This window comes from Anguilla rostrata, chromosome 11 (genome assembly GCF_018555375.3).
Source record: "Anguilla rostrata isolate EN2019 chromosome 11, ASM1855537v3, whole genome shotgun sequence".
NCBI lineage: Eukaryota > Metazoa > Chordata > Actinopteri > Anguilliformes > Anguillidae > Anguilla > Anguilla rostrata.
In genome coordinates, this window is record NC_057943.1 from 32,387,687 (window position 1) to 32,414,848 (window position 27,162).

The 27,162-nt window shown below is 42.5% G+C and overlaps 1 protein-coding gene across 2 annotated transcripts; it reads left to right on the forward strand.

Annotated features, from left to right (window-relative positions):
* The first annotated feature begins 1,625 nt into the window (after window positions 1–1,625).
* On the forward strand, window positions 1,626–20,153 carry LOC135234628 (protein-glutamine gamma-glutamyltransferase 5-like). Of its 2 annotated transcripts, none has more exons than XM_064299432.1 (14): window positions 1,626–1,690; window positions 3,602–3,781; window positions 4,054–4,287; window positions 5,741–5,859; window positions 6,629–6,757; window positions 6,947–7,124; window positions 10,032–10,167; window positions 11,121–11,224; window positions 11,989–12,228; window positions 13,842–13,871; window positions 14,696–14,905; window positions 16,025–16,185; window positions 17,154–17,293; window positions 19,171–20,153. In XM_064299432.1, exons 1-14 carry the CDS (start codon window positions 1,651–1,653, stop codon window positions 19,322–19,324), a joined length of 2,055 nt encoding a protein of 684 aa, XP_064155502.1. In that variant the 5' UTR covers window positions 1,626–1,650; the 3' UTR covers window positions 19,325–20,153. The 2 variants fall into 2 exon arrangements, with proteins under 2 accessions (XP_064155502.1, XP_064155503.1); XM_064299433.1 differs by lacking the exon at window positions 1,626–1,690 and adding an exon at window positions 2,467–2,614.
* Window positions 20,154–27,162: the final 7,009 nt, after the last annotated feature.

Below are 27,162 nucleotides of genomic sequence, written 5' to 3' on the forward strand. Positions count from 1 at the left end.
ATACTCAGTCCCTCGATTTCAGTGCGCCATAATGTTTTGGACAAATGGCTTCACAGGTGTTTCTGATTAGTCAGTTGTGTTTGATTGCTTCTTTAGTGCAAGTGTAAGAGAACGTTCAGTATCTAGTCTTCATTTTAGGCTTTGATTGTTTTTGGAGTTTACTGGTGTTTTCAGCATAAGAGTTGTGCTAATGAAAGCCAAGGAGGCCATTATGAGGCTGAGAAATATGAAAAAACAGTCAGAGACATAGGCCAAACCCTAGGCGTACCAAAATCAACCTTTTGGAACATCGTTAAGAAGAACGAGCACTGGTGAGCTCTAAATTAGAACGGGCCTTGTAGGCTAAGGAAGAGCTCTACAGTTTATTGCTGAACAATCCTCTCCATAATAAAAAAAAACACCTGTCTGACAGATCAGAAACATTCTTCAGAAGGGAGGATTTGGGTGTGTCAGTGACTACTGCCTGCTGAAGACTTAACAAATAGAACTACACTGCAAAATGCAACAAACCACTAGTTAACTGCTAACATAGGATGGCCACAAACTGGTTACTGTTTGCTAAGAAGTACCTAAAAGAGCCCGCAGAGTTCTGGTAAAAGGTGCTGTGGACAGATGAGACCAAGATTCACTTGTATCAGAGTGATGGCAAGAGCACAGTGTGGTGGCCGAAAGGAACTGCTCAAGATCCAAAGCCTCCATCCTCATCTGTGAAACATGGCTGTGGGGGTGTTACCGTTTGGGCGTGTATCGCTGCTACATGTACTGGCTCACTTGTGTCGCCTTGCAAGGCTGCTGACCACAGGTCCAACCTTGACAACGGGCTGTGGGCACATCAGTGTACTAGAATGGCACGTTACCTGGACGACACACCCAGTTGCGCAGTCACTAGAATGTTAAACTGGGCAGGGCGCAGGGTCCAAAATACCCTCATTTTGTCAAGAAGAGAGGGCGTGCGATGAGGGCTGGCCTGGCTCCTAGCCCAAACGGACTTCCTCTCGTACGGGGTTGAAAACGACGCTCTTTCGTGGTATGAGCCCCATTGTGAACATGCCACAGTAAACCTCATTCCACGCATAGCTGCTTATCAAAATACCGTTAGTCATGCGGACCAACGCCTTCCCCCTGGCCACCGCCGAGCTGTTGGAGAGAAACGCCTGCGTTGTGGCGCTCTGTCCCCGGTTCAGGCGGTGACCACACTCCGCGCCTCGCCGCTAATCTCGTCCGTCGTCCGGGACCGGCGCTGGGTATGCAGCCGGTTCTTCCGCACCCCGAACTCTGCAGGATGTTCACAAATATCGTTAATATTCCTGCGTATTTATACTGTTTTAAACGTATCGTTGTATTGCAGGGCTACATGGCATTTGCAACTGTGACAGGGACAGACCTCAAACCAGTGTTAATGTCCGCACATTTGTGTGAATTCCCCAGTCATGTTCAGTCTATGTAAACATGGTTGTTGAACAATCCACAGCTGCAGTACAGTGTTTTGTACTTTGCCTGCAGGTACATACAACAGCATGTTAGGCAGCAGTGCAAATATCTCATAGGAGTGTACATAAGGGTGTGAGGGTGATGTCACGGGGGTGGGTGGAGCCAGCCGGCAGAGTTTAAATGCTTGTAAAGAGCTGCGTGTGGCACGTTGTCACAGAGATGTTCTCTGCGGACCAAGAGGCAAGCAGGCAAAGGGAAGGTGAGGTTTTGCCGTTTTCAGAAAATGATCCTTATCAAACTATTCGGGTCCTTATCAAGCTGTGCTCTTTCTTGACCTTTAATGCAGAACAGTCATGTTTCCATTTCTTTAAATGAGCTTCATCAGATCGGTCTGCACAATGCAGATTTTGATCTCGCTTATCAGAAAAGATTTTGTATGACAATTCTTGTATGAAAATAATGTTTGTAGACATCACGCAAGGTAAAAGCTATGGTGTTTATATTAAGTTGTTATTAAGAATTATTATTGTAACTTAAGTTACTGTAACAAGTTACTATAATATATCGTTATAGCATCATTGAAAAAGTTATTTCACTGAATAGAAAAAAATATATATATTTGTCAAAATAATACTTCTGTCACCCCAGACTACCAGGACAATTGTGACTGGTCAGGTGTGTTTCTTTGCTGACATTATTTACTTACAATAAGGTGACATTGGTCCTGATAAAAGATCAGTTTTTTCAGCACTTTTTTCCAAAAAACTTTCCAATCCATAATGTCACAATATAAAGGTTGTGCAACATGTTTCCACCTATCTGGCTGATAATAATAATAGTAATACATACCTGGCTTATCTAGCAGCCGCTGGACTGACACTAAGGGCACTGTTCCAATGTCTCCTACAGCATTCCTGTCATACCCAGCTCTCTCAGACCAGCTCCAAAGTGCTAGGCTGTGAGGGGACTGGGGAGTAATTCCAGTTATGCTAAGATACCGGATTTCCCTCATGCGAACGTGCAGTCCTGCGTGTGCTGTATGTGTCACAGAAGATCTCTAAGAGTGAATCTTATTATTGATTAGATTTTTCTCAATTTTTGTTCTGTTTTTTTTCCTGACTGAATTATCTGATTTTTGAGGGGAGCTCTGTAAAAAAAAGGAGACGCATGAAAAACCTGAGGGGTAAGGTTACTGAGGGACGCTGGGAAATGGCAGGCATGTCTTTCCACTTGTCACTTCCTAGCTTCCTGAAAGAGACAGATGAATGTTATTAGTGTTGTGATGGACACAGTTTCTCAAATGCAGTCAAAATGCCCTATGGGAAGGAACGGCTTAGAAAATATTGGCAAAGCATACTGAAACAAACAGTAAAACATACAAAAGTAAATATGTCTATAGTTATCATTACAATAACAATAATGTTTATGAATGTACATAACAAATTAAGCAATGATTGATAAGCATACTATTACATTAATCATAATAATGATAATAATAATAATAACAATAATGAGGAAAAGAAGAATAGTAGTCGTAGTTTTTGTGTGAATCAAATGTATCTTAGTTGATTCTTCCCGCTAAAAATATATTTTTTTAATTTAATTTGCCAAGGAACTTAACTCCTTTATAATTCAGCATTATTTGTTAAAATTATGTTTTTTCATTTGAATAATTTCCCAGTATAGGAGGCAGTGCATCTCTTTCTGCCTCTGCTGTCTTACAGGGACCACACATACTTTCTTTTTTTTGGTAGTCATGTACTTTTTCCTTTTGTATCTCTTTTTCTGTCATCGGTGGCAGTGTAGTATAATGGGTAAGGAACTGGTCTTGTAACCTAAAGATCACAGGTTCAATTCCCGGATAGGACACTGCTGTTGTACCCTTGAGCAAGGTACTTAACCTGCATTGCTTCAGTGGAAGCATGGATGCTATATAAAAGTTGTGTAGGCTGGTCTGTAGGTCGCTCTACTAAATTCCAGTATTGTAATGTAAATCCAGTCTTTGGCTCAATTTTGCAATGGCTCAATTTTCCAGCGAATTTCCGGAGAATATTCTCAGCGTTTAGGCGTGACGCACGTCCCCAGCTGCGCCTCTGCTTTACACTCTGTGGTTCACTGTGGTTGCAGGCTGACTGTGGTTGCATGTTTCTTGCATGTGCTGTCCTTCCAGGCCTGAGGCTCAGGCATGTTAACCTGGAGCTGTGGGAGAACCTGGAGGCCCACCACACCCAGGGCCTGTCCTCCAGGGAGCTGGTGGTGAGGCGGGGCCAGCCCTTCAAGCTCACCCTGCTCTTCAAACAGAGGAGGTTCAACCCTCGCACGGACACCCTTCTCTTCAAAGCCCTCATCGGTGCGTCACTTGACATTCTCCGATTTTAACCAATCCGAGCCTTTCCCCATGGAGATAAATTGATTTTGACTGCATGATGGGGTGGAGCCGTCACGTACTGCCAGTTATTTGCTGATGTACTATGGTGATATCACTCTTTTGTTGAGAGGAACAAGTTCTGATTCTTTCATGTGACAGTGATTGACATTATCGCACCAAGTACTGGGTTCACAGAGCCTCCTCCTGTCGCTGCCCAAACTGACCCATCTGTCTCTCCTCCCTGTCCCACACAGGTGACCTGTTTATGGAGTTCCCTGCCACTCTCTCGAAAGGCTCGTCCTGCCGTGAGTGGGGGGCCCAGGTCCAGCTGGGGGAGGTGCACCCCCTGTCGGTGACGGTTCACATCCGGACTCCCCCCGAGGCCCCCGTGGGGATCTACAGCCTGCAGCTGCGCCTGCTGTCTCCCAACTGGCAGCAGAGCTACGCCATCGCGAGCTTCATCCTCCTCTGCAACCCGTGGTGCCAGCGTAAGTCACATGACCGCCTCCAACCCCCTCCCTCAAACAGACTGGGAGGGGCAGCGGTCCAGCAGGTTCATTTATTTATTTGAGCAACCAGTCCACGAAGAAAAACAAAGGTTGTTATAGTTACAGATGACATCATAGTGCAGAAAACTATGGCAGGGAATCAAACCCTCGGTCTCATGCGGGGGTTGTTTGGGTGTTGTATAGGGGTTGAGTGCCAGACTCCCTATGGGATGTGCACTTATTTCATAACCAGGTTTTATTACCCATTAACCCATTTATTCTTTTTGTCCTAGTTTGGAATGCAGGTCTTATTCATAAGCCCATCCCACTGATAAAAGGCTGCATTATCGTAACAAGCAGGGCCTTCGCTTCAAGTGCAGCAGGTAGATCACAGTTGCTTGATCTGCCAGAGGAGCAGCAGCAGCCAATGACATCTCGCCCTGCATGGCTTGAGTGCTTCCCTTTCGAGCGCTCCTAAAACCACACAGCTTTCTGCCATAGTGTTTCCAGCTCTCCTAAAATCTATGCGGCTTCCCTCTTGCTCCACTCTTACTCTTGTGCAGGAAGGTGGCCGGTCTGGTTCAACGATTATTTGACCAGTGATCTGGCTGGAATTTTAGCCTGCAGCTGATGCTGCAGCCCTTCAGGGACCGACCCAGCTAACAATTTTAAATTTGAAGAGCATTCCCCTAATATTCTCGTTAGGTTAGAACATTAGCTTGGAATGTTCTGGGGGAATTTTTTGCAGCAAATTTTTTAGTGTCCCCAAAACTAGGGCTTGGGGATAACATTGATACAATCCTCTCTGATTCTATTAACGATCCTAGGGTAGTTAGCTCCATACAGTTGGTACAGTGATGCTGGCATAATGTTGCCCAAATATTTCATACTGACAGTAAGCCAGTAAAATGGGACTTCTGTTTGTTTGGATATATCCGTACCAATATTCAGAGCCTCAATATTCTCTGCATTAATTGTGTAATATAGAGTAGAGTAGAGTAATACCCAAGCATGTTAATTTTGCTCATAAGACATTAGATTGATAGATTTAGTTAAATAAGGAAGGACATCATTCAAATAGAGCAGGACCTTATGTTCCTCCTCACCAACTTTTACTCCTTTGAATTTTACCTCATCTCTTATCAACTGAGCCAACGGTTATGTACATATGTCAAATAACAGAGGGGATTAATAACAATCTTGTCTGGTGACTCTCTCCAAAGCAAATAGATTGGAGATGTTGCCATTTACATGCACTGATGCTCTCAGATCAGAATACAGTACCATTATTAAACAATGTTCTTTGGATTTCCTGGTAGGGCTTTGCGGGGGCGGGGCCTCTCATCATGCCTTGCAGCCCTTTGGATGGGCTGTGTAGCAATGATGACATTGTGGCTAGTTCTTCTATGTTAGCTGTGGTGTTCCTTAAAAGGTGTTGTGTTGTGTATTCCAGTGGATGCAGTGCACATCCCCTTTGAGGACCAGAGAATGGAGTACGTGAAAAATGACTTTGGTTTATTGTACATGGGAACTCCTCACAATGTGATCTCAAGACCCTGGGCCTTTGGTCAAGTAAGTCAGGAGTATCATCTGCAAAAAGAATTCAAATGAATCAAATCTATTTCCGTTTTGGGCATTGACCTAGAATTGATCCTAAAGATCCTATATCCTAGAATTGTTGCTGTTCTTTAAAGGCTACTATTAAATGTGTGTCCATAATGTCAAAATGGATCTGTCTTTTCTGTCACTCAGTGTGATTCTTTGTTTAAAATAAACATGCCTTTGCTAAAAAGCACTCTCTAAAACCAGTGTTTTTTGGCGAATTAATTTTTTTTTCTATTAAAATCCCATTTCCCTTCATTTCATTGGTCTTCAGGTATAGTGGGACAGGGACAGCGAATAGGCTATTTGAACCAAACGTCGTCCAACAACATGCACACCCAAACCTATAACCACCTCCAGACTAGTGCAGATGTACAGCAAGCAAGGTTAAAACAGATAATAAAAAAAGAACATTAAAAAAATCAGCATATTTGAACATTTTTTATTTTGAGGCTAAAAATGAAAATTTTTTAAGAAGTTCATTTGATTTTTTGTTTTTGTACATGAAATGAAAAAACAAAATTACGACCAATTTATCAAGAAGCGTTTCTTCCATTTGGAATCCAATTACAGAATTATTAAATAGTACCGGGACCTGAATTGTCCTGATAATGGAGAAATGCCTTCGGTGTGGGCGCAGTGTTAGGCCGTATTTAATTGGTTGGTTGCTAACTGAGCACAGATAGGGTTGAAAGTGGATTAAACGGGGAAACCCTTTCCTCCCCTTCGCTTGCTGTAGTATGAGAGGGGGATCCTGGAGATCTGCCTGGACATTCTGCAGGTGAGCCCGTACCACTGTCGAGACCGGCAGAGGGACTACGTTTCTCGTTCGGACCCGGTGTACCTGAGCAGGGTGGTATGTGCGATGGTGAGTTGCGTTTGATCCTCGTGTTCTTTTCAGTGTTTTTAAGTATTTTTCAGTGTTTTCCCAAGTTATCTTGGTGCTTTTTTGAATTTTGCAGTGTTTTAACATTATCAAGATTTATCTGTTTTTCATAATTTTTCAGGGTTTCACAGTGTGTTTTTAAAAAAAAATTTTTTTAACACTTTGCACCAGATCAACTGCGAGGATGACCAGGGTGTCCTGAGAGGGAACTGGTCGATGAACTACGCAGACGGGGTTCCCCCGTCGGAGTGGACCGGAAGTGCAGATATCCTGAAGCGCTGGGCCGGGTCCAGGTTCAGACCGGTGCAGTTCGGCCAGTGCTGGGTCTTCGCTGCTGTCATGTGCACAGGTATGGAAGCTCTCTCAGGAGGAGCAGGTATAGAAATTTAGGAGGAGAAGGTGCGGAGCATCCCTCAGGAGGTGCACGTTTGGAAACTCTCAAGAAGAGCAGGCACAGAACCTGCCTCGAGAGGAACAGGTATGGAACCTTTCTGAGGAGGAGCAGGTATAGAACCTCTTTCAGGAGAAACAGATATAGAACCTCTCTAAGGAGGAGCCGGTACAGAACCCTCTCAGGAGGAGCGGTATAGAACCTCGCTAAGGAGGAGCCGGTACAGAACCCTCTCAGGAGGAGCGGTATAGAACCTCGCTAAGGAGGAGCCGGTACAGAACCCTCTCAGGAGGAGCGGTATAGAACCTCTCTAAGGAGGAGCCGGTACAGAACCTCTCTCAGGAGGAGCGGTACAGAATCACTCTCAGGAGGAGTGGTACAGAACCTCTCTCAGGAGGAGCGGTACAGAACCTCTCTCAGGAGAAGCGGTACAGAATCACTCTCAGGAGAAGCTGGTATAGAACCTGTCTCAGGAGGAGCGGTACAGAATCAGTCTCAGGAGAAGCGGTACAGAATCACTCTCAGGAGGAGTGGTACAGAACCTCTCTCAGGAGGAGCGGTACAGAACCTCTCTCAGGAGGAGCGGTACAGAACCTCTCTCAGGAGAAGTCTTACAGCCATTCCCCAGATTCCTCACCTTTCAGGGCAGACGTAGAATGACAAGAATGACTCCACTCTCTGCAAACAACAATTCAAACATGTGCCAGGTGACCAGATCATGTCAGACTGTTTACATTCCAGTCCAGTCATTAATCCACGACTGTGGACATGCAGGCATTACTGGAAAGTTTGGGTAATGACCCCTGTACATGCACCTGTTGATGACATAATGATAAAGCAGTGTGGGTAAAAGGAAAATTACAAATGAAAGATGTATGGGAATTAAGACTTTACTCTGAAAATACCATCCTTTCATTGTTGACCAGGAAATTCCACCAGCTTCAAACGTTCATCAGACAATTTACAAAGTTACTGGAACCCAAGAAACCTTGGCACTGAATTTCATGCTTGTGTGTCTTAAGAGGTTCCAATTGGTAAGGGTAGGTTCTAGTGCAGACAATGGTACAGTTTGCCAGCTATTGGTATTCTGTTTTGGTCACGTCTACTTCATTAATATTCATAAGGAGACTGCTAATCAAAATGCTAGCTTCAGCAATGGAAGAGATGAAGTATCTATTGCTAACGACAGGGTTTCCAAACCTCAATCCTGAGGCTTCCCCCAAGGAATCTGGTTTTCATTCTAGTTAATATTTAGTCAGTTAAGTTCAGAAATTGATTTTAAAACAATTTAGTTTTAGCTCATCACCATTTGCTTTGTGTTTTAACTCTTCTCTTTGTTTTCCCACTAATGGACTAGTTTTGTTGACCAGGCGTCCACATTTTTAACAATTACGACTTAAACCACACTTTCAGCAGTAAGGACTTAAACCCCGCTTCTAGCAATTAGGACCTAAACCACACTTCAAGCCTGTAGGTCTAAAAGTAACCTCTTTCAAAAGGAAATTAAGACTGTTTAGGGAACTGTTATGGTCGGGTTTTTAAATGAATATGGAACATTCATTCTTTGTAACATGAATATCTGCTCTTTATTCCTTTAAGGTAAGTTAAAAAGAAACCCATTTCTATTGGAGACATTAAAAGCATTGGATTAAGGCAATTGAAAACTGGTTCCCCCCTGGACCAGTGGCAGGAGCCCCAGCTTATAAACAATGTGCTGAATATCTCTTCAATAAATGGAGAATATGTGGTAGAAGTGAAGTGCTGTGGTATCTATGGTATTATGAACAGTCTTGGGCATCTCTGGTGTTTAGAGATCATGCAGGAACCAGTCTAGCCAGCCTGTAACTATTGTCTTCATGGTTCCTATCATGAGGAGGTTGATAAGATCACACAAGGAAGAGGAACTCCTCCCATTCATAATGCACCGTTGGTTACCTTGCCTTAATGATAAGATAACTGCCCCAGGTTGTGACTTTATAGTTTTTTTTTTGTTTCTTTTATTTTCTTTTGTTCCTTTTTACCCTCACCCTTGTCTGTTTGTGTTTTTCTATTCTCATCTTCATATTTTAGTTGTATTCCTCCCTCCTTTAAGTTTGTTCTCATTTTATTTTATCTCTTTCAACCCTTCTCTGTAGGACAGGGACCCCTCTACAAATGGTAAATGGACTGCATTTATATAGTGCTTTTATCCAAAGCGCTTTACAATTGATGCCTTTCATTCGTCAGAGCAGTTAGGGATTAGGTGTCTTGCTCTAGGACACTTTGACACGCCCAGGGTGGGGTTTGAACCAGCAACCCTCCGACTGCCAGACAATCGGTCTTACCTCCTGAGCTATGTCGACTACAAAGCAGTAGTCATTGGGGTAGCAATGGAACATAAGGGTTAGGGCACTGGGCTTGCAAATCTGAGTTTGCAGATTTGAATCGCAGCTACCCATTGTACAGTTGAGCGAAGATGCTTAGTCTCCATTGCTTTAGCAAATATCCAGCAGTATGAATGTAAGTGGCTCTGGAAAATAGCAGGAACTAAAGGCCAAAATATAAATGTCTATATTGAGTAGAGCCCAATGATTTTAATTTGCATATGTATGCCAGCACAAGTATGTATTTAATAATAATATATATTTTCTTAATAATAAACAAACAGAGTAAAGATGGGGGAATCCCAACAAAAACATCTCATTAAAAGACTGTAGGGAGTTTTGTGGAATCCTACTGTAGTAAATGTGTGCAATTCTGGGTCAGACTACGTAGCTCATTTCTTAGGGGTGTCATTTCTGGATTACTGTTTGCCAAAATTCTTGTCACACTTGGAGGGTTATATGCACCATTATCATTTTTTAAAAAGCTCGTTTCCCCCTCTAGTCATGAGGATCCTGGGAGTCCCTACCCGAGTGGTGACCAACTTCAACTCCGCCCACGACACCAACGGCAACCTCATCATCGAAGAGTTCTACACGGACACGGGGGAGAAGCTCAACCTCTCCAAAGACAGCATATGGTCTGTCCCACAGGCACCACGACACTACATTTATCGAACTTGGCAGACGCCCTAATACAGAGTGACTCGCAAGGCCAGGGATTTCTTTTCAATCGGCAGCCATTTTAAACTTTGGAAACGAGGTGTGAAATCTCTTTAGCCAGTCATTGACTTAAATTAAGCACTTAAGTGGCAGGAACACAAAAGAATCAACAGACACAGTGGCTGCACCCGCAAAACGGGGAAGAACACCTGTGCTGCCATCAGAAATACTTGACTACAATAACATTATAGAGAAAGAGCTGTAGGCATATTCCTAACCAGGAACTGTGCAAAGTAGCTGGCTGATCAAAACAATGATTTTAAAAAAATCAATGAATACAATTTCACTACTATCAATAGTATCGTTACACTACAGTACTGTTACTATGACTATAAAAACATTCTAAAAAGCAAATGTGTTAAAGGTGTACTACAAAGTGGAAATGGTCTGCAGTCACCCACAGTGTGCTGGTGTGTGCTCTCCCAGATTTACAGTGCACACTCCCCAGTGGCAGGGCTGGCCTGCTGACCAGAGGTGGGTAACCCGGCTTCAAAGAGTAAAAAGACTGACCATGTATTTGCTCCACCACCATGCACTAAACCAGCTGACTCTAATTAGCATAACTCTTCAGCATGATAGGAGACCTAATTATTGTAATCAGCTGGTTTAGTGCATGTTGGAGAAGGTAGCAAATACATGGTCAGTCTTTTTACTCTTTGAAGCCGGGTTACCCACCTCTGCTGCTGACGTCATTGGCCATTCCCAACAGGGGAAAAAAATACAGACATTGGGGATACAAACCATTTTTGCACACTGGCCATTTTGGTTTTGTTTGGTTAAAATATGCATGACTGGCATAACTTGTGTTGAATGGACCCCATTGGGATAGTGAATCTCCCTTCACATACACAGTTATTGCCCTGTTCCTCAGGAATTTCCATGTGTGGGTGGAGTGCTGGATGACCCGCCCGGACTTAGGCACTCAGTTCAGCGGGTGGCAAGTTCTGGATCCCACCCCACAGGAGAAGAGTGCAGGTCTGACTAAGCGTCATTCAGACTTAAAATAAGAACGCACTTTTAGATTCAAACTTGAGAATGCAAAAATGTACATTCAGATTTCAAATGAGAATGTGCAATTAGATTCAGCCTGGAAATAAGAATGCACAGAGTAAGATCAGACTTAAAACATGCATGTGCAAAGTTAGAATCATACTTATGGACATTCCATAATGATACACTGATAGATTCTTATTTGTTTATTTTTCACTGGGCATCATAATAGCATTAGTACAACATGCAATATACTGCATTCAACAAACACATTGTGTTGAATGTAGAGAAATGCTAGTTCTTAAGACCTCTTCCCTCCCCAGAAGATTCATAATAGAGAATAGAAAATTGACTGATGGATAATAGATAATAGATTCAGGCAGAGATTAGGCAAAGATTAATTCAGACCTCAGAGAAGAATAGGCAAAGTTAGATTCAGTCTCTACATTAAAATACTCAGAGTCAGGTTCAGACTTGAAATAAAAACGCATCAGGGCGGATGCAGCCACTTTTCTGCGCTGGCTCTGCAAGACCTGCGGTCCCCAGGCCCAGTGACTGCGCAGCTCTGCTGGTAAACTGCAGTGTGACAAGAAGAGCCAGTTAGCCGTGCATGCTTTGATGTGCTGCAGGGTATCAGTGACAGGACAGGCCTGTGTATACCTCTTACCTCTAATCAGGCTTAACTGTTTTTTGTGAAAACGCACGTGAAACGCCTAAAACGCACTAACGGTAGCGCCCGTCCCCCACAGGAATCTACTGCTGCGGGCCTTGCCCCGTGGCCGCCGTCCGGAAACGGCAGGTGGACCTGGCCTTCGACACCCGCTTCGTCTACGCGGAGGTCAACGCCGACGTGCTGAGGGTCGTCGTGGCGAACGGGCGCGTGCTCGACCAGAGCCTGGACACGGAGCACGTGGGCTCCAGGGTCTGCACCAAGAGCATCGGCGCAAACAAGCCGCAGGACATCACCTACGCCTACAAGTATCCGCACGGTGAGGAGGAGCCGCCATGTTAAGATGTGTCCACTGTCCCATAGCTGGAGTCACTTATTATAGTACATCCACGCAGATATAATAAACACATTATTTTTGTAAATATTTTTAATTGTATATACAATTTTTTGCATGTTAGGGAGAAAGACTTTTTTTTTTATTTGGCACTGTACTCCACACTTTTAGATTTGTAATCAAACAATTCACTTGCAGTAAGTGCAGAGTGAGGGTGGTAATTTAAGTGAAAGGTCGGCACACTACGTACTAACAACTTTTCTCCATCAATAAATACCAACACATTTTTATTGACTTATTATTATTGAAAAATAATGTCTTCTTGAATAAGATTTATAAGCACAGTATCATAATTGTATCAGCCCTTCATAAATAATGAAAACAGTCAGTTCTTGGTGGAGGCATCAGCCTTCTGGACCCCACTGTGTATATATACATGCGATTGGACCAGAGAGATGCAACTTCAGAGCCACTGACATCCGCTCTGTCTCTCTGTTTGTATGATGTACATGTGCAAACACATATCGGGGAGCAAATGTATGCAAAAAACTAATATAATGCACAACTCAAATGAATCTTATGAAGAAGAACACTGCACTTGAACAACTACTTAAAGTGATTCCAGCTTTGCAGCATCACAACCTATTTCTCCAAAGCAGAAGTATCAGACAGACTGGAAGAAAAGAACAGCATGCTCCACCCAGCATTTCAGGACAGAGCTGTTAGAAGATGGTCAATTTCAGTTTTTTCCCCCCTCCCTCTGCTTTTTCCGCTTACCTTTATTACAGTGATGGCTCCACAGGTTCACACGAAGCGGACGGTGTAAAAGCAGGGGTCGTGATAAATGTCAGCCGCCATTGTGACAAAGCACTTTTTTTCCGGCACGGCTTCATTAGCTTTCCCACGGGCCATGCTTCTCTGTCAGCCGTGCGTAAACGCTGCGGCAGTTTGTGGATGCTCCCCGAACCGCTAGCGCTCTGGTCACAAAGGTGTCACAAGCTTTACGGACGCCTCGTGAAAATTCATTAAATGTGAAATGTGGTCCTGTTAGGAAATATTTTTTGTTATATGCAGTACCTTGAAAAAAGTATTCAAACCCCATGAAAGTTATCTATTTTTTTAACCTTTATTTATACAGGGTAGGTTGACGCAGCACATATGCTCATTTACAGCAATGACCAGTTAATTTTGCCCCAGGTAGCCTAATCTGCGTGTCATTGAATTGGATTCTGTCTTTGTACAGAACTGTCACAGTTACTTTACTGTTACCCAGATATAGGCCAATTGTGCCTTTATTACAGTTTTTTCATCTGTGTAAACTTTGCGCTTCCAGATCACAGGGGCTGTATACTTGTGCAAACAGCATAGTCACCTTAAAATAATACATTTTGAATTTCATTGTTGTTAAACAAAATATTGCATAGAAAAAACTTCAGTGCGTCATATGTAATTCAGTAAAAATCTGTGAACAATTTATGAAAGCCTTGTTACAAAGTTAACTTTGCTCACACACACTCAGACATCAGAAATGTTATACTTTAGCATAACAAACAACTGAAATAATTAAGTTTTTTCTCATTGTTTGCCCTCTTTTTCAGGAACTAAACAGCATTCAAAATGCAGCCAAAGTAAGGATTTTTGTGCTTATTCTATCTTAGCAATAGTCTTAGCACTGTTCTGCTTTCGCTTTATTCAGTCTGAGGACAAATGGTTTTTCCTTTAACTTTAAATATTGACTTTACTGGCATTTAGTAGATGCCCGTATCCAGAGTGACTTTTTGTGTGACAGTTTGAACAAAAGTGCAAAGATCAGTGATTATAGGGATCAGGGATTATATTACCCTGGAGGGTGAGAGTCTAGTACGAATAGAGACAGCAAGTGGAAGAATCACAAACTTGTCACCTACCCGACTGAACATTAAACTGAGTTATATTCAATAACAATAGTCCCCTAGTGAGTGATAAACTCACACACAGCACAATATTGAGAATGGAGAACACTGAGAATATTTAGCCTACAGGTAACATATTCTCAATGTCGTCAATTCTCAATATTGTGCAGTGTGTTTTTGAGTGCTGTACATATTAGCAACATCCTCAAGTCTCAATATTCTTAATTGTGAATATGTACAGCACTGTACAGCACTTAAAGACACACAGCACAATATTGAGAACTGCAGGTTCTGAATAAGAAGAACAAAAGAAAAATAATTTGCACATAGCTAGGTGTCAGGGCTAGGTGAAAGTGCTGAAGAGACAATTTAAGCAAGTCTCACTGTTTCCACCATTCAGAGAACATTATGAAAGGCAGGGACTGAAGGATGTTGGGTGTGAAAATGAAAGGTAGAAAACCGTTTATGTTATTTATGAAGCAAAGGCTTATTTTTCTCATGCAGAGCTGAAGCATGTGGGTTGTTTGTGGGCTGTTTGACACACCCCTTTGTCTCTGAAGGATGTAAGCAGAGTTTGGACGTCTCCCTGTCCATTGAGCAAGTGCCCGCGGCCGGCAAGGACGGATCCTTCTCCGTCACCATCACCAACAAAGAGGGCCGGCCCAGGGTCCTGAAAGAGCGTGCCAATGCCCAGGCCAAGGAGTACTGCGGTGGTCCCCTGAAGACCTTCTGGGAACTACACACCCATCTGCAGATCGCACCACGGGGAGGTACGTTAGCATGCACGCGCGGGCACACTTACACATGTAGATGCTTACATATGCACACACACACATACACGTGCATACACGCGCACGCAGGCATACTCACATATGAGCACATGCGCATGCTTACACATGCATACACACGTATATGCATACATATGCACACATGCATGCATACACACTCACAAAGGCATACTCACAAATGCACACACACATGCTTACACATGCATATACATGCACACACACACACACACACGTGCACATGCACTCACACACACAAACACACAAGCAGGTACTTATGCATGCACTCACATGCACATACACCCACATATTTACACGTCCACACACAGTACACACAAGCACAATCACACATGCACACACTCATGCACATACTTATACATGCACACGTATACCCTGCACATGCACACACACACCCATACTGTACTTAGGCATGCACCCATGGTCACACGCATGCACACATACTTACATGCGCACATAGTTACACATGCACACACATGCACGCATGCACACAGGTGCAAACATACGCACATGCACATACTTTCATGTGCTAAAACACACACATGCCCATGCACACACGTATACACATGCATGCAACGCTTACACACACCTGCATGCAAACATATGCATGCACATACCTGTGTGTTTATGCACGCACACAGGCATTTGCACAAGTATGAATGCACAATTTCACTCATGCATGCACTCACAAATGCACAAGCATACATGAACCCACATACACACAAGTGGATGCAGGGACCAAAGCACACAAACTCTTACACATAGGTGCATGCACTCTAGAATAGGCACATTGAAGAAAATTTTTTTTTTTTTGAAACTCTGGTTATTTCTGCACCTGAGTTAGACTAAATCCACAAACCCCTCATTCCACAGATTTCAGACCATCTCAGTCTAGGAAGGCCAAGGTTCACTTGAAGGCCTCTTGCAGCCTCTTGGGTCTTTTGAAAGCAATTTTGTCCTTCTAGTTGAAATCTTCTGGCACATTTATACATTTACCGCTATAAGCCCACTTGGATTTCTTGAACAAATTGAAATCAGAAATTTGTCATCTTTGAGGTGATCTTTTTTTTTCTGTTCCGTGTGCAGTTTTGACGGTACGCCACCTCATCCCGTGCTCACAGTTCGAGCTGACCCTGGGGGCAGGCGCCCTCGTGAACCTGGCGGTGGTCATAAAGGACGTGAGGACGTCCGAACGAGCGCTGGTCTCAGAGGAGCTCAACGTTACCAGCCCTGAGATCTCAATCCGGGTCAGTGCTGGGGTCAAAGGTCACGGTCCCCACATTAAGACCGTTTAAACAACGCAGTGGACTTCCCCCCCTGGGGACCAGTAATGTTGTTCTATTACGATCATGAGGCTGCTTGCTACAGTGGTAAACGGTATTAATGGTACCAAAACAGAGCCTGTGGATTCTGTGTTTTGTCTATGTCACGGTGTGGCATGTATTTCCACGGGGGTCATGGCGCATACGGTCCATTAACATTTCATTCTGCTTTTGAAAATGCTAACTAACTTCATTATAATAAATAGAAGCCGTCGTATATCAAGCTTGGTTTAGCTAAGACGCTCCTCGTCAAGGAAAATGTTCTGTTCGAGTTCCGGTTTTTATGCCGAGAGGCTCAGTGGAAAATGAACGAAAATGTAACATAGGTCAGCATCAATTAAAGATCCTAAATTTGGCATTGTTGATATTAGTAAAAATGCTACAAAGCAGTAATGCATAAATTATGCATACATCTGTCTTCTTTACGTTCTGTACCTGTATTTATGTTTCAAAAAGGAAAACACTTTCATTACAGCTTTTTAAAGTTAATTTATTTGCATTCATCTGAATTTTGAAACCTTATAATATTTTAAAAAATAATTTTAAAATTATTTTTTAAAATAATTTGTCAGCTTTAGTTTACAAACCCTGACCCACCCCCACCCCCCCCCCCACCCCCCAATCAAAAATGAAAAGAAAAGCCGGGGGATTTATCCTTCATGTGTAACAAATCCAAGCAAATGTCACTTTCGTTCAAGGAGCTCCCTGAAAATTCAGCATATGGAGCACACTGTGGTTTTGTTTAATCAGGGCCTCAGCCTGCTCTTGTTTTACAACGCAAATAATTTCGAATTAATCCCGCAGAAGTCTAGTTTAAATATCACGGACGCTGACAGATGTTCTCTGAGGTCTTAAAACATTTTTCGAGAGAATGACGAGCTTGTGTCATCTAGGTTGCGGACGGCGACTACCTGATACAGAACAAAGATCACAGGGTCCACGTTTCCTTCACCAACCCGTTCCGCACACCCTTGAGCAGCGCCACGCTGACTGTTGAAGGCTTCGGTCTCATCGAGGGGAAAGTACAATCAAAGTAAGTGCTGTACACAAAAAATTATTAACATCTTATTATGATGTAAAAAATCTCACATGGTCATATTGTCAGCATTGTAAAAAAAAAAAAAAAAAAATGGAAACCTTGCATGTCTATGTTTTTTTCTTGAATTGAAGGCTTTCGTCATCAATGGAATGTTCCATAATGAATGTCCTGTGTGATTACAACATTCAAGGGCCATATTTACTAAGCATGCCACACATTACAGACAGGGCCGCAAAATTCTGTGTCGCCACATTGCATGGAGTATTTACTAAGACTGCTTATGTGAATGAGCACAGCCGCAGTGAGTAAATTTAAATGCACTGCCGGTATTTAAGATGTGCCTGGTTCCAGCGAGAAGAGAAGCTGTATGGGAGGAAATCGCCACTAAAATAAACACTGTCAGTGAAGTGAAAAGATCTACAACTGACTTAAAAAAACATTGGCAAGGCATAAGGCAACGTACCAAAGAAAATATGGCATATAATAAAATCATTAACAAAAGGGATAGGTTAACCCAAAGTGCATAATTTTGTAATAGCTGTCTATCGGTGGTAGTTTCTACAAACTGGCCCTTCTACTACTACTACTGTGCTGCAGCTAATAGTGAAATTGGACCCTGAAATCCGTTACTAGCTGCAGAACAGCAGCAGAAGCAGATAAGCCAGTTTATGAAAAGCACTGCCTAAAGACAGCTATTACAGAATTATGCACTTTGTGTGAACTGTCCCCTTAAATTTGATTTATTTTGGTGCGGGAAGAAACTAAGGTGAAAACCTCAAACGAGGCTCGTGAGAAAAAAATCGCGAATCACTTCTGCATGCTTCTGTCTTCCATCCCGCTTTCGCTTTCTCAGGAGCCCCATTCTCCTCCTCTCCCTCTACACTTCAAACCGTCCCACTGCCATGTCCATCTTGTGCTGGAAAGTTAGCACCTGCTTGTCCCAGATCCCCTATGCTGTAATGGCCGCCAGCCATGATAAATCAGCTGTAGCAGGTCATACGCATACATTTCCATTCTCTCCTCCCACATTTTTACAGTCTAACATCAGTACGCCCTAAAGTACGTATGCGTTAACCCAAACACGCACATTTTAGGAATGCCATTTTTCATTCATTTTACCAGCTCAAACCTGTGGTGCTCCACTACAGTGTATGGAAAAACGCTATTTGTCTCATTGGCGTTTATAAAAGCCCTGCAGATCCTCAGTAAATAAGTCTCTTGTAATGTAATAATACAACAGTTGCTCCTCAGACTTTGGCTTTTTGAAGATGCAAGGTTTTCTGAAGGCAACAATGATATATATATATATTATTTTTTATTTACATTCTATATTTCGCTAAATAAAGCTGTCACCAAGTTGTATGTACAGTGATGAGTTTATAAAACCCCAATACTGGTGTCAGTTTTCCTTTCTGGAGGTGAAATACCATTTCTGTCTCATTCAATCTGACCATTACAAGCAAACTTACACCAGATTGAATTTCTTCCCCTAGATTGTCTCATGCACGGCTGTGCTGCCAACATTATAAATGAGTTTCCCAATGTTAGAGACAGAGAGCCTGAGGCACACATTTGTGCTGGTAATTACCACACAGTTCTGTGCGGCTGCATGCGTCGACAGTAGCAGTTCGACGTCTTCAAAATTTGCATTTTGAAAGTATGTGGTGAGCGGCACCTGTGACACTTTCCTGTGAAGGCAGGTTTGCTCTGAGCTCGCCTGAGACCTGAGCAATGATAAGGTCTGGGGATTGGCTGCTCAGTTGTGCAGGAAAGGAGCTGATTGGTCAAACCCTCACCTCTATGTTCAGCCACCCTCCTCTGCATCAGCTGAACTCTGCCTCTTTTTGACGGTTCCCCCCTCCCCCCCCCAGGGCCTATCTCCTGCAGTCTGGGAAGACCATGGAGGAAACAGTCACCATCACGCCCAAGGAGGTGGGCACCAAGGTCCTGCAAGCCAGCCTCGTGTTCCAGAACGGCCCGGCTGTCATCCAAAGCTTCCACACCGTCTTCGTGTCGACGCATTAGGCCCCGCCTCCCTGTCCACATTCTGGGACTTCATTGGCAGGAATGTACCATTTTAAAGGGAATCACAGGGACAATATCACTGTCTGTTTTTCCAGTATATTTTTAGACGACCCAGATGGTCTGCTCCGGTGTCCCTTCCGTCCACCACTTTCTTTACTGCAGGAGCTTCTTGATGGGTAACAGGGGTTTTCAGGTGTTTCTGAACATCCATTGAGTCTGTGCTAGTGCTTGGCCACACCCCAAAATTAATTTTCAGAGGATGCGTCCAATTGGAATGTTTCACTGTCAGCTGCAGGGAGACAGAGCTGTCAGTGTTAACAGTACAGAACTGACCACCTGTTTAGTCTATAATAATATCTATTATTTTTTATTTTCCTTTTTATTTTGTGTATTTGTGTATGCTGTAGATTGCACAATGCTGTATATTAAATCTTTTTTATGTTGTTTTCCTTCTTTACTGTGTGTCATGACAACATAACTGCGAGACAGTTAAAGATTTTGGCATCACTTTAGTTCTTTTGTGTTATAATGGATTATCATTTTGTGTTCGGTGGGTTATAATGGATTATCCTTTTTGAATTTTCTCTTTTGGAAGGGAAGCTATAGCCCATTATTATAAACTGTCAACAACTCACAACTTCCTGGTACCACATATTAGTGTGTATTCTACATGTAAATATGTCTGAAATTATAAAATATTTTTGTTATCATTTGCCCCTTTCAGATGCATCAGAAAAATGATTTTTTTGTTCTGTACAAATTATTAATACAATAATAGTAAATAAATGAAATATAAGTATGAATAAATGAAATACAAGTTTGAAGTTTACCTCTAATCCTTATGGGGAAATAATCATGTTTTATTTAGTCTTTGAGTATTCTGAGTGCCAGGCAGCATAACCGTAATGTAAATTTTGCGAAAACTGACTAAGATGACACATTAATTAAAATGATACATCTGCTCCTCTTCTGCTGATGAGAAGTAATGTTAACAAGAGAAGGCTATTATTTTTTAAGTAAACCCAATCTTTTTGTGTTATTGTAGGTAGAAATTGTAGAAATTGAAAAACATGTTTAGACTTATACAGGCGGCCTTATACTTTTGGCCTGTACAGTATGATACATCTGCTCCTCTCCTACATAAAAAAACTTTGGTCAATGTGATAAATAAGTGGAGCATTTCTCATTCCTGTTTAAAAAAGAAAAATTCTCATCACTTCAAGAAAATGGCTGTCGAGACCTCACCACTGGGGTCCGGCTTGACGGCCATTTTGACATGTTGCTGTCTCGTGGGGGAACCACTTTTCCTCTCCTTTTCTCCCCAGTCCTGCTCATGCTGCAGAGCATGCGCCGTCCTCCATAGCATACAATGTCAGCCACTGCTTTTTATCACATAGAAGGAGTCTGCGCAGACAGAGAAAAGTCGGAGTCGGAGAAAGACACGTCGTACTCAGCTGAACAGGAGGACTTATGGGAACCCGACCGACAGATGGGAGTCTCTGACGCGTGATGACAAATCATCTCCCCAGCTGGCTGAATCCCTCCCTCTGGTGTGGCCCCGCAGGGCTGCCGGCCACAGTCAGCGTTCCAGACCGTGGGGCCCATCCACATACTGGAACAGTGCCTTCACAGATACCAGACTATATGGCTCATCCACACACTGGAACAGTGCCTTCACAGATACCAGAGCGTATGGCCCATCCACACACTGGAACAGTGCTTTAATAGATACCAGACCATATGGCCCATCCACACACTGGAACAGTGCCTTCACAGATACCAGAGCGTATGGCCCATCCACACACTGGAACAGTGCCTTCACAGATACCAGACCGTGGGGCCCATCCGCACACTGGAACAGTGCTTTAATAGATACCAGACCATATGGCCCATCCACACACTGGAGCAGTGCCTTAATAGATACCAGACCGTGGGGTCCGTCCACACACTGGAGCAGTGCCTTAACAGATACCAGACCATATGGCCCATCCACACACTGGAACAGCACCTTAACAGATACCAGACTGTGGGGCCCGTCCACACACTGGAACAGCGCCTTAACAGATACCAGACTGTGGGGCCCATCCATGCACTAGAACAGCTCCTTAACAGATACCAGACTGTGAGGCCCATCCATGCACTAGAACAGTGTCTTAACAGGATGAACGACCCAGCAGTCCTACTCCAATTCCATCCTGCAAAAACTGTTAAAATCAGCCCCGTCTGTTAAAAAGAATTAATCCCCGCAATATTTAAAATATTAATGCACGCATACTCTGGCAGCTAGGGACTATTAGCGTAAGTAATAGCAGTAGAATTCCTTTCTGGAGCCTCTGGGTATAACGTGAATCATGAAATAATAATTGCGGGTGAGGGGAGACTAGTACTGGCGACCTCTTAAAAAGACATTGATTTTCCCCCCAGTGTTGCAGGTCTGTGCGCACCGGTCCTCTGGATCTTCCAAGGGCAATGCACGGCTGAGAGGGGGCATGAAGATCAAACAAACCGGCTTCTGCAGACATGCTTGGATCCCGCGCGGTTGGCTCCATCCTTCAGAATGATCACTGTTTGCTCAGCAGCACCCTTAGCTGAGGCTGTCAAAAACTGCCTGTGCTTAGATCCTTGCCAATATTTTCATAAGATGAACTCAAGCTCATTTTCAGCAGGGTCATTCTGTAAGTGAATAGATCACACCCCCATTGTCCTCTGCAGGCACTGGAGGACGTTGGTTTTTTTTGTTTTTCCCAAGAAAGAGGCCTGAAGGCTATTTCTGGGGAAAATATTCATAGCCTAATACCATTGGCATGTACTGTAAATAAAATAGGCACTAAAGTTGCAAGAAATATAGCAAAGAAGACAGAGTTAGGCTTAAGATGTGTGGAGCAAAATAAGCATATTGTGGCAAGAAGGTTATTCCAAGCAAGACATTGCAAAGAAGTTTAAGATTTCCAGGTGTAGTGTTCAATGCTCACTCAGAAGAGTCCAGCAGATAGGCACAAATTTTAACAGGAAAAGACCATTATTTTTTTAACTAAAACTCATTTTTTGTGTTATTGTAGGAAGAAATTGTAGAAATAGAAAATAATGTTTATACTTTTGGCCTGTACAGTATGCCACATGTCCTTGGTAGGAGGCCAGTCTGTTTTCACCAGGGCTGTGACTTCTACACAATGCACCACAATATCATTGTTCTAGATTTCCTTAGTGCGCACATGTTTTATTTCGAAGCTGCCCACAGACTGTTTGTCCAGTCACAAGTGTGAAGGCTAAAGCCTAAATTAGCAGTAACAATATTTTTCCTTCTTCTACTTCTTTTCTTCTTCTTATTATTATTATTATTATTATAGCAATCATGTCTGCCTTGTACCATAATGTCAGTAGGAAGAGCGTTGTACCGGGAGAGACCAAGAGAGACAAAATGTTTTTTCATTTCTCAGCACAGCAGTGTACGACTGGCAGCTTAAATGCTAAACCACTTGAACATTATAAAATAAAAAAGATAGAATATATATAGAAATAACAGAAAAATGTAATGAATATTTAAATGTTGAATGCAAATTGGATCGCACATCATCAAGGGACCACTCTTCTGATGCTGTTGCGGCAAAGCTGGCGAGAGGTGGAGCGGGAGAGCAGCGGTTCCTGTTTCCACATCCAGCACGCAAGCCCTGCAGCTCCCGGAGAATTCCCAGCATGCTTCACTGTTATGTCGGGAGTGTAACGCTCGGGCTATTTATAGCAGGAAGAAGTGTGGCCATTCTCTCCGATCTTTAATAAGATTGAATGCTGTGCGCTGAACCCGAAGGTCTGGGTGTCCCCTTACGGCACAGCCCAGTTCCTGCCAAATGAAGCCGCTACCGTTTGAATTAGAAGCGGCCCCTCTCGCGATCTGTCATGCTCCTTCTTACGGATGTTTTTTCTCTGTTCGTTTCTTTATCGTTTTTTAAATTTCAGAATGTAAAAAATAAAAAAAATAAACAAGCCACTGGCTAAACCGCTGTAAAAAGCTCACTGAGTCGCCTTGCTTCTCTTCCTCTGGAAAATCCATCAAGTTATTTTTTGCGATTGTTTTATTTGTACAATTATTTTATAGATTCCATTTTGAATTTTTGTTTGTCTGTTTGTTTCCTGTGTTAGGTAAAATGTTGTGTTTTATCAGACTGCGTTACAAACACAGTTCTAGGGCAGCAGCACGCTGTGTTTTGGTTGTGTTCAGCACTTAAATTCAGCCTTTTAGCGGCTGATAAAGTCCCCCAACTTTCCGCCTAAAACGATCTAGAACAACCAGACACAGCAGATGCTGTGCCACTGACTGTATGGTGCTTCCCTTAAATCCACTTTTTAAGATCGGCTGGATAAAGAATCCACACACCTGGTTCTCAAGGCCATAATTGACTACTGATTGAGAGAAAACCACAGCCATCAGCAGATGCTGTGCCCCACTAGGGCTGTAGTTTGAGATGCCTTCCCTTAAATAACCCCTCTTTAGCTTAGTTAAGTTTTAAGATGAACACCTTCATCCAAACTTGTGCAGCTCACTGGAGTGTATGTCATGTGATTGTGATGTCATTGTATTATGGAATCACATAAACATGTACCTACTTAACATATATTTATATTCAATAATTATATATGCTGCATAAACCAGATAAGGCATATTTAATTTAAAAATGTCACGAAATGAGATATGGAAACACAAGCAGGATATTTTTAAAAATTGGAAACATTTATTTCATTTAGCAGGGAACCCCCTGGAGCTTTCAGTTTGCGGTTTCCTGGTCCGTCCACGTCATTGATTAAACGGCCTTGCTAAGGAGCCCAACAGCTCGATTCAGGGAGGAATGACCAAATCCGGTTCCTGTATTGATAGCATCCCCTAAAGGCCGTGATTGATGATGTCATTCTTGTTATTCTAACCCTTTTCAATGGGCGGATCTGGATGACAGCGCTAATGGATAGTGATGCGAGTAGGGGGAAGATTGATGAATCTGTTGATGAATCTGCCTGACCTTCTTTGGGTCTGGTGTTACCAGCAGTGTCCACTGGGGGGCAGCATTGAAATTCCTTTGATGCCCTTCAGCACAGTGGTTCTCAAACTCGGTCCTGGGGCCCCCCTGTGTATGCTGGTTTTTGTTCCGACCACAATCACAATACCATCATTTTAACAAGCTGCTAATTTTTCTTAATTAGCTTTTCATGTTTAAAGGGATTATTTACCCTCTTAAGCCATATTATGTCTGAAATAGCTTTGCATTCCACAAAGAATAAAAGAACAAAGAATAAAATTATCATGTTGACATGGGCTATAATGTGCTTATTGTGCTACATTGCAAACAGTGACATAAAAATAGCTAACATTTTTGATCAAATGAAACACAAAGGTAAAATAGGCTCCTAATTAGGTTGTTGAACACGTGTTTAATTTCTTTCGTAATTGTTTCCTTAAATGTATTAACACAATGCAGTGGCCAGGTGTCCACACTCCCACCAATTAGGAGCCTATTGATTCACCTTCTTCTTTAATTTGAGGTTTTACTTTACTCTTTTTATGCAATTGTTTGCAGTATAACACAATAAGCACAATATGGGCATGGGAATTCTATTCGTTATGTCAATGCATTGCTATTTCTGACATAATGTGGCTTAAGAGGGTAAGTAATCCCTCTAAACACGAAAAGCACCTAATTAAAAATTTAAATAACGGCTTGTTAAAATTCTGGAATTGCGACTGCGGTTGGAAGGAAAACCTGCATACTCAGGGGGCCGAATTTGGTAACCCCTGCTTCAACAGCATTAACTCCAGTCCTTCTGTCCACAGTTTAGCTCTCTAACTGCACACTGCGTGAAGACAAGATCCCTGCAATGGCGCTAGGTGCATATCCTGTCAGTGCTCAGGGGGGTATCCTGTTCATTTTTGACTGAGACCTAGGCTTTCTTTTAGTTTGCAGTCAGTTTTTAAGCAACTGGGCAAAAAGTTTGTATCTGTTAGTTGGAAGAGGGCATCTGAGTCTTGCATCCAGGTCTGGGCATTCTACATTTCATATTTGCTCTTTTCAGAATACCCTGCTGTCTTTTGGTTTTTGAATTTTGGTCTTGGCACATCGTTGGATCACTTTGGGACAAACACACTGAGATTTGGTATCTTTGTTTCATTCATTTTTTTGTATGACTGTCTATGTCCGTGATCTTTGCTAATTGTTTTAAGGTAATTGAACCTCGTCTTTAGATTAGACATAAATATTTGTTGTAACTTGACAAATTTTAAAATTTTCATCTGGTTGTGAGTTGTACGTTTGCTCCACCCCCTAACGAGAAACAAAAAAACTCAACATACAACTTATTACCATGAGCAAAGCAATGCACGTTACAGTGTAGCAGAGCGCACTGTGTTTCCTACATTTCCCGCATTGTTTATCGTACACATAATCTGATGTCAAAAAGTAATATGATTGACAAGTTGTTTTGGTCATGCTGTCAAGTTCCATGTGCAAAGATGTATCTGCGGAGATGACAAAAATATGACATGCTGAATCATCCGGTTTTTAATTGAAGCAAGTGGCACTTAATCCACACTCAAACTGTCCAGTAAGGCATGACCATGCACACGACCATTGCTTTTAATGCGCACGAGTCACCAGAAGATGGACGTACATTATGTCCCAAGGAAAGACAAATAGGCCAGAATTCTATCCTATCCCATAAAACAGAGCTACTGAATTTCACATAGCCTAGCGACCACAAAGCAAGATTAAGCAGTGCCAAGGGCCACAATCCTAATTTTCTGTCCTTTTTTTTTTTTTTTTTGGTCATATAAGAAACAATTTTTCAGTGTTATTTCAAGCCACATGCATATCAAATGATTAAATGGAAAATAAGTAGGCTTTATTCACCAAGTGTTAAAGGGTTAGATTGCTGTTACAATAAGTAAAAAGTATGGTTAATAAAAGAAATACACCAGGTCATAGTATCAGACCAAATCTCTTTTTAAAAAAGAAAAAATGTGTTTTAAAGTTTTTTTCGTAATTGCTAAATAAGCACAATATGCAGAATCGCCCTCTTGTGGTCAGCAAGTGAATTTAGGTTAGAAATGGTTTAACTTCCTTGAAATTAGAATATATCAGATTTTATTTTGGCAGTTGCTATGACAATCAAAATTCTGCATACAAAAATGGCTGTGACGGTTCCCAACTGGTAAAAGGTACTTATTAGTACCCAAATAGAATATTGTTGTACTTGCTGGGTACACTTGTTCCTTATAGAACAAAATGTCTACTGTAGCTTTATTTCTGAGAGTGTAGGACAACCGCGACACAGCATCCTGCTGCCTGTGGCAAGCAATTGAAAGCGTCTCTGCATTTCATTTTCCCACGCAGCCGCTGATGGTGATTGGCACTTGGCGCCCGACAGCGCGTCTGGGTTTTCCGATCAGACAGTCGGTGCGGACGCGTCATATTCAGATGCACCAGGGCACCATTTCACAGCCCCGCTCATTAGAGCCGCATCTTTCATTTTCCCCGGTTAAATTTTGCAGTAGACAAAGCTTACCTCGTGATAATGCGCGCTCCCATACACACGGACACTTGTTATATATTGTGAATGCTGCTGTTTTAGCATAACTTGTATATGGTCGTTCACAGATCACATACAAACTTATCCAAAACAAAAATAAATAAACAAATAACAATAATAATAATAACATTTTCATCAAATATGAATTTCAGGAGTTGTGTTCATGTGCAATATCTCCACCAAATCTCTGCATGTGGAGACAGTTGGGTTAGGATAGGAAAACCTAAATATTTTTGGCTAGACCGCACCAGCGGGGCCAGCCTACCGCG

Coding starts and splice junctions, on each gene's coding strand:
- LOC135234628 (XM_064299432.1), top strand. CDS start 1,651: ATGTTCTCTGCGGACCAAGAGGCAAGCAGGCAAAGGGAAG. Junction 5,860..6,628: donor GACCCTGGGCCTTTGGTCAA/GTAAGTCAGGAG, acceptor CGCTTGCTGTAG/TATGAGAGGGGGATCCTGGA. Junction 12,229..13,841: donor CGCCTACAAGTATCCGCACG/GTGAGGAGGAGC, acceptor CCTCTTTTTCAG/GAACTAAACAGCATTCAAAA.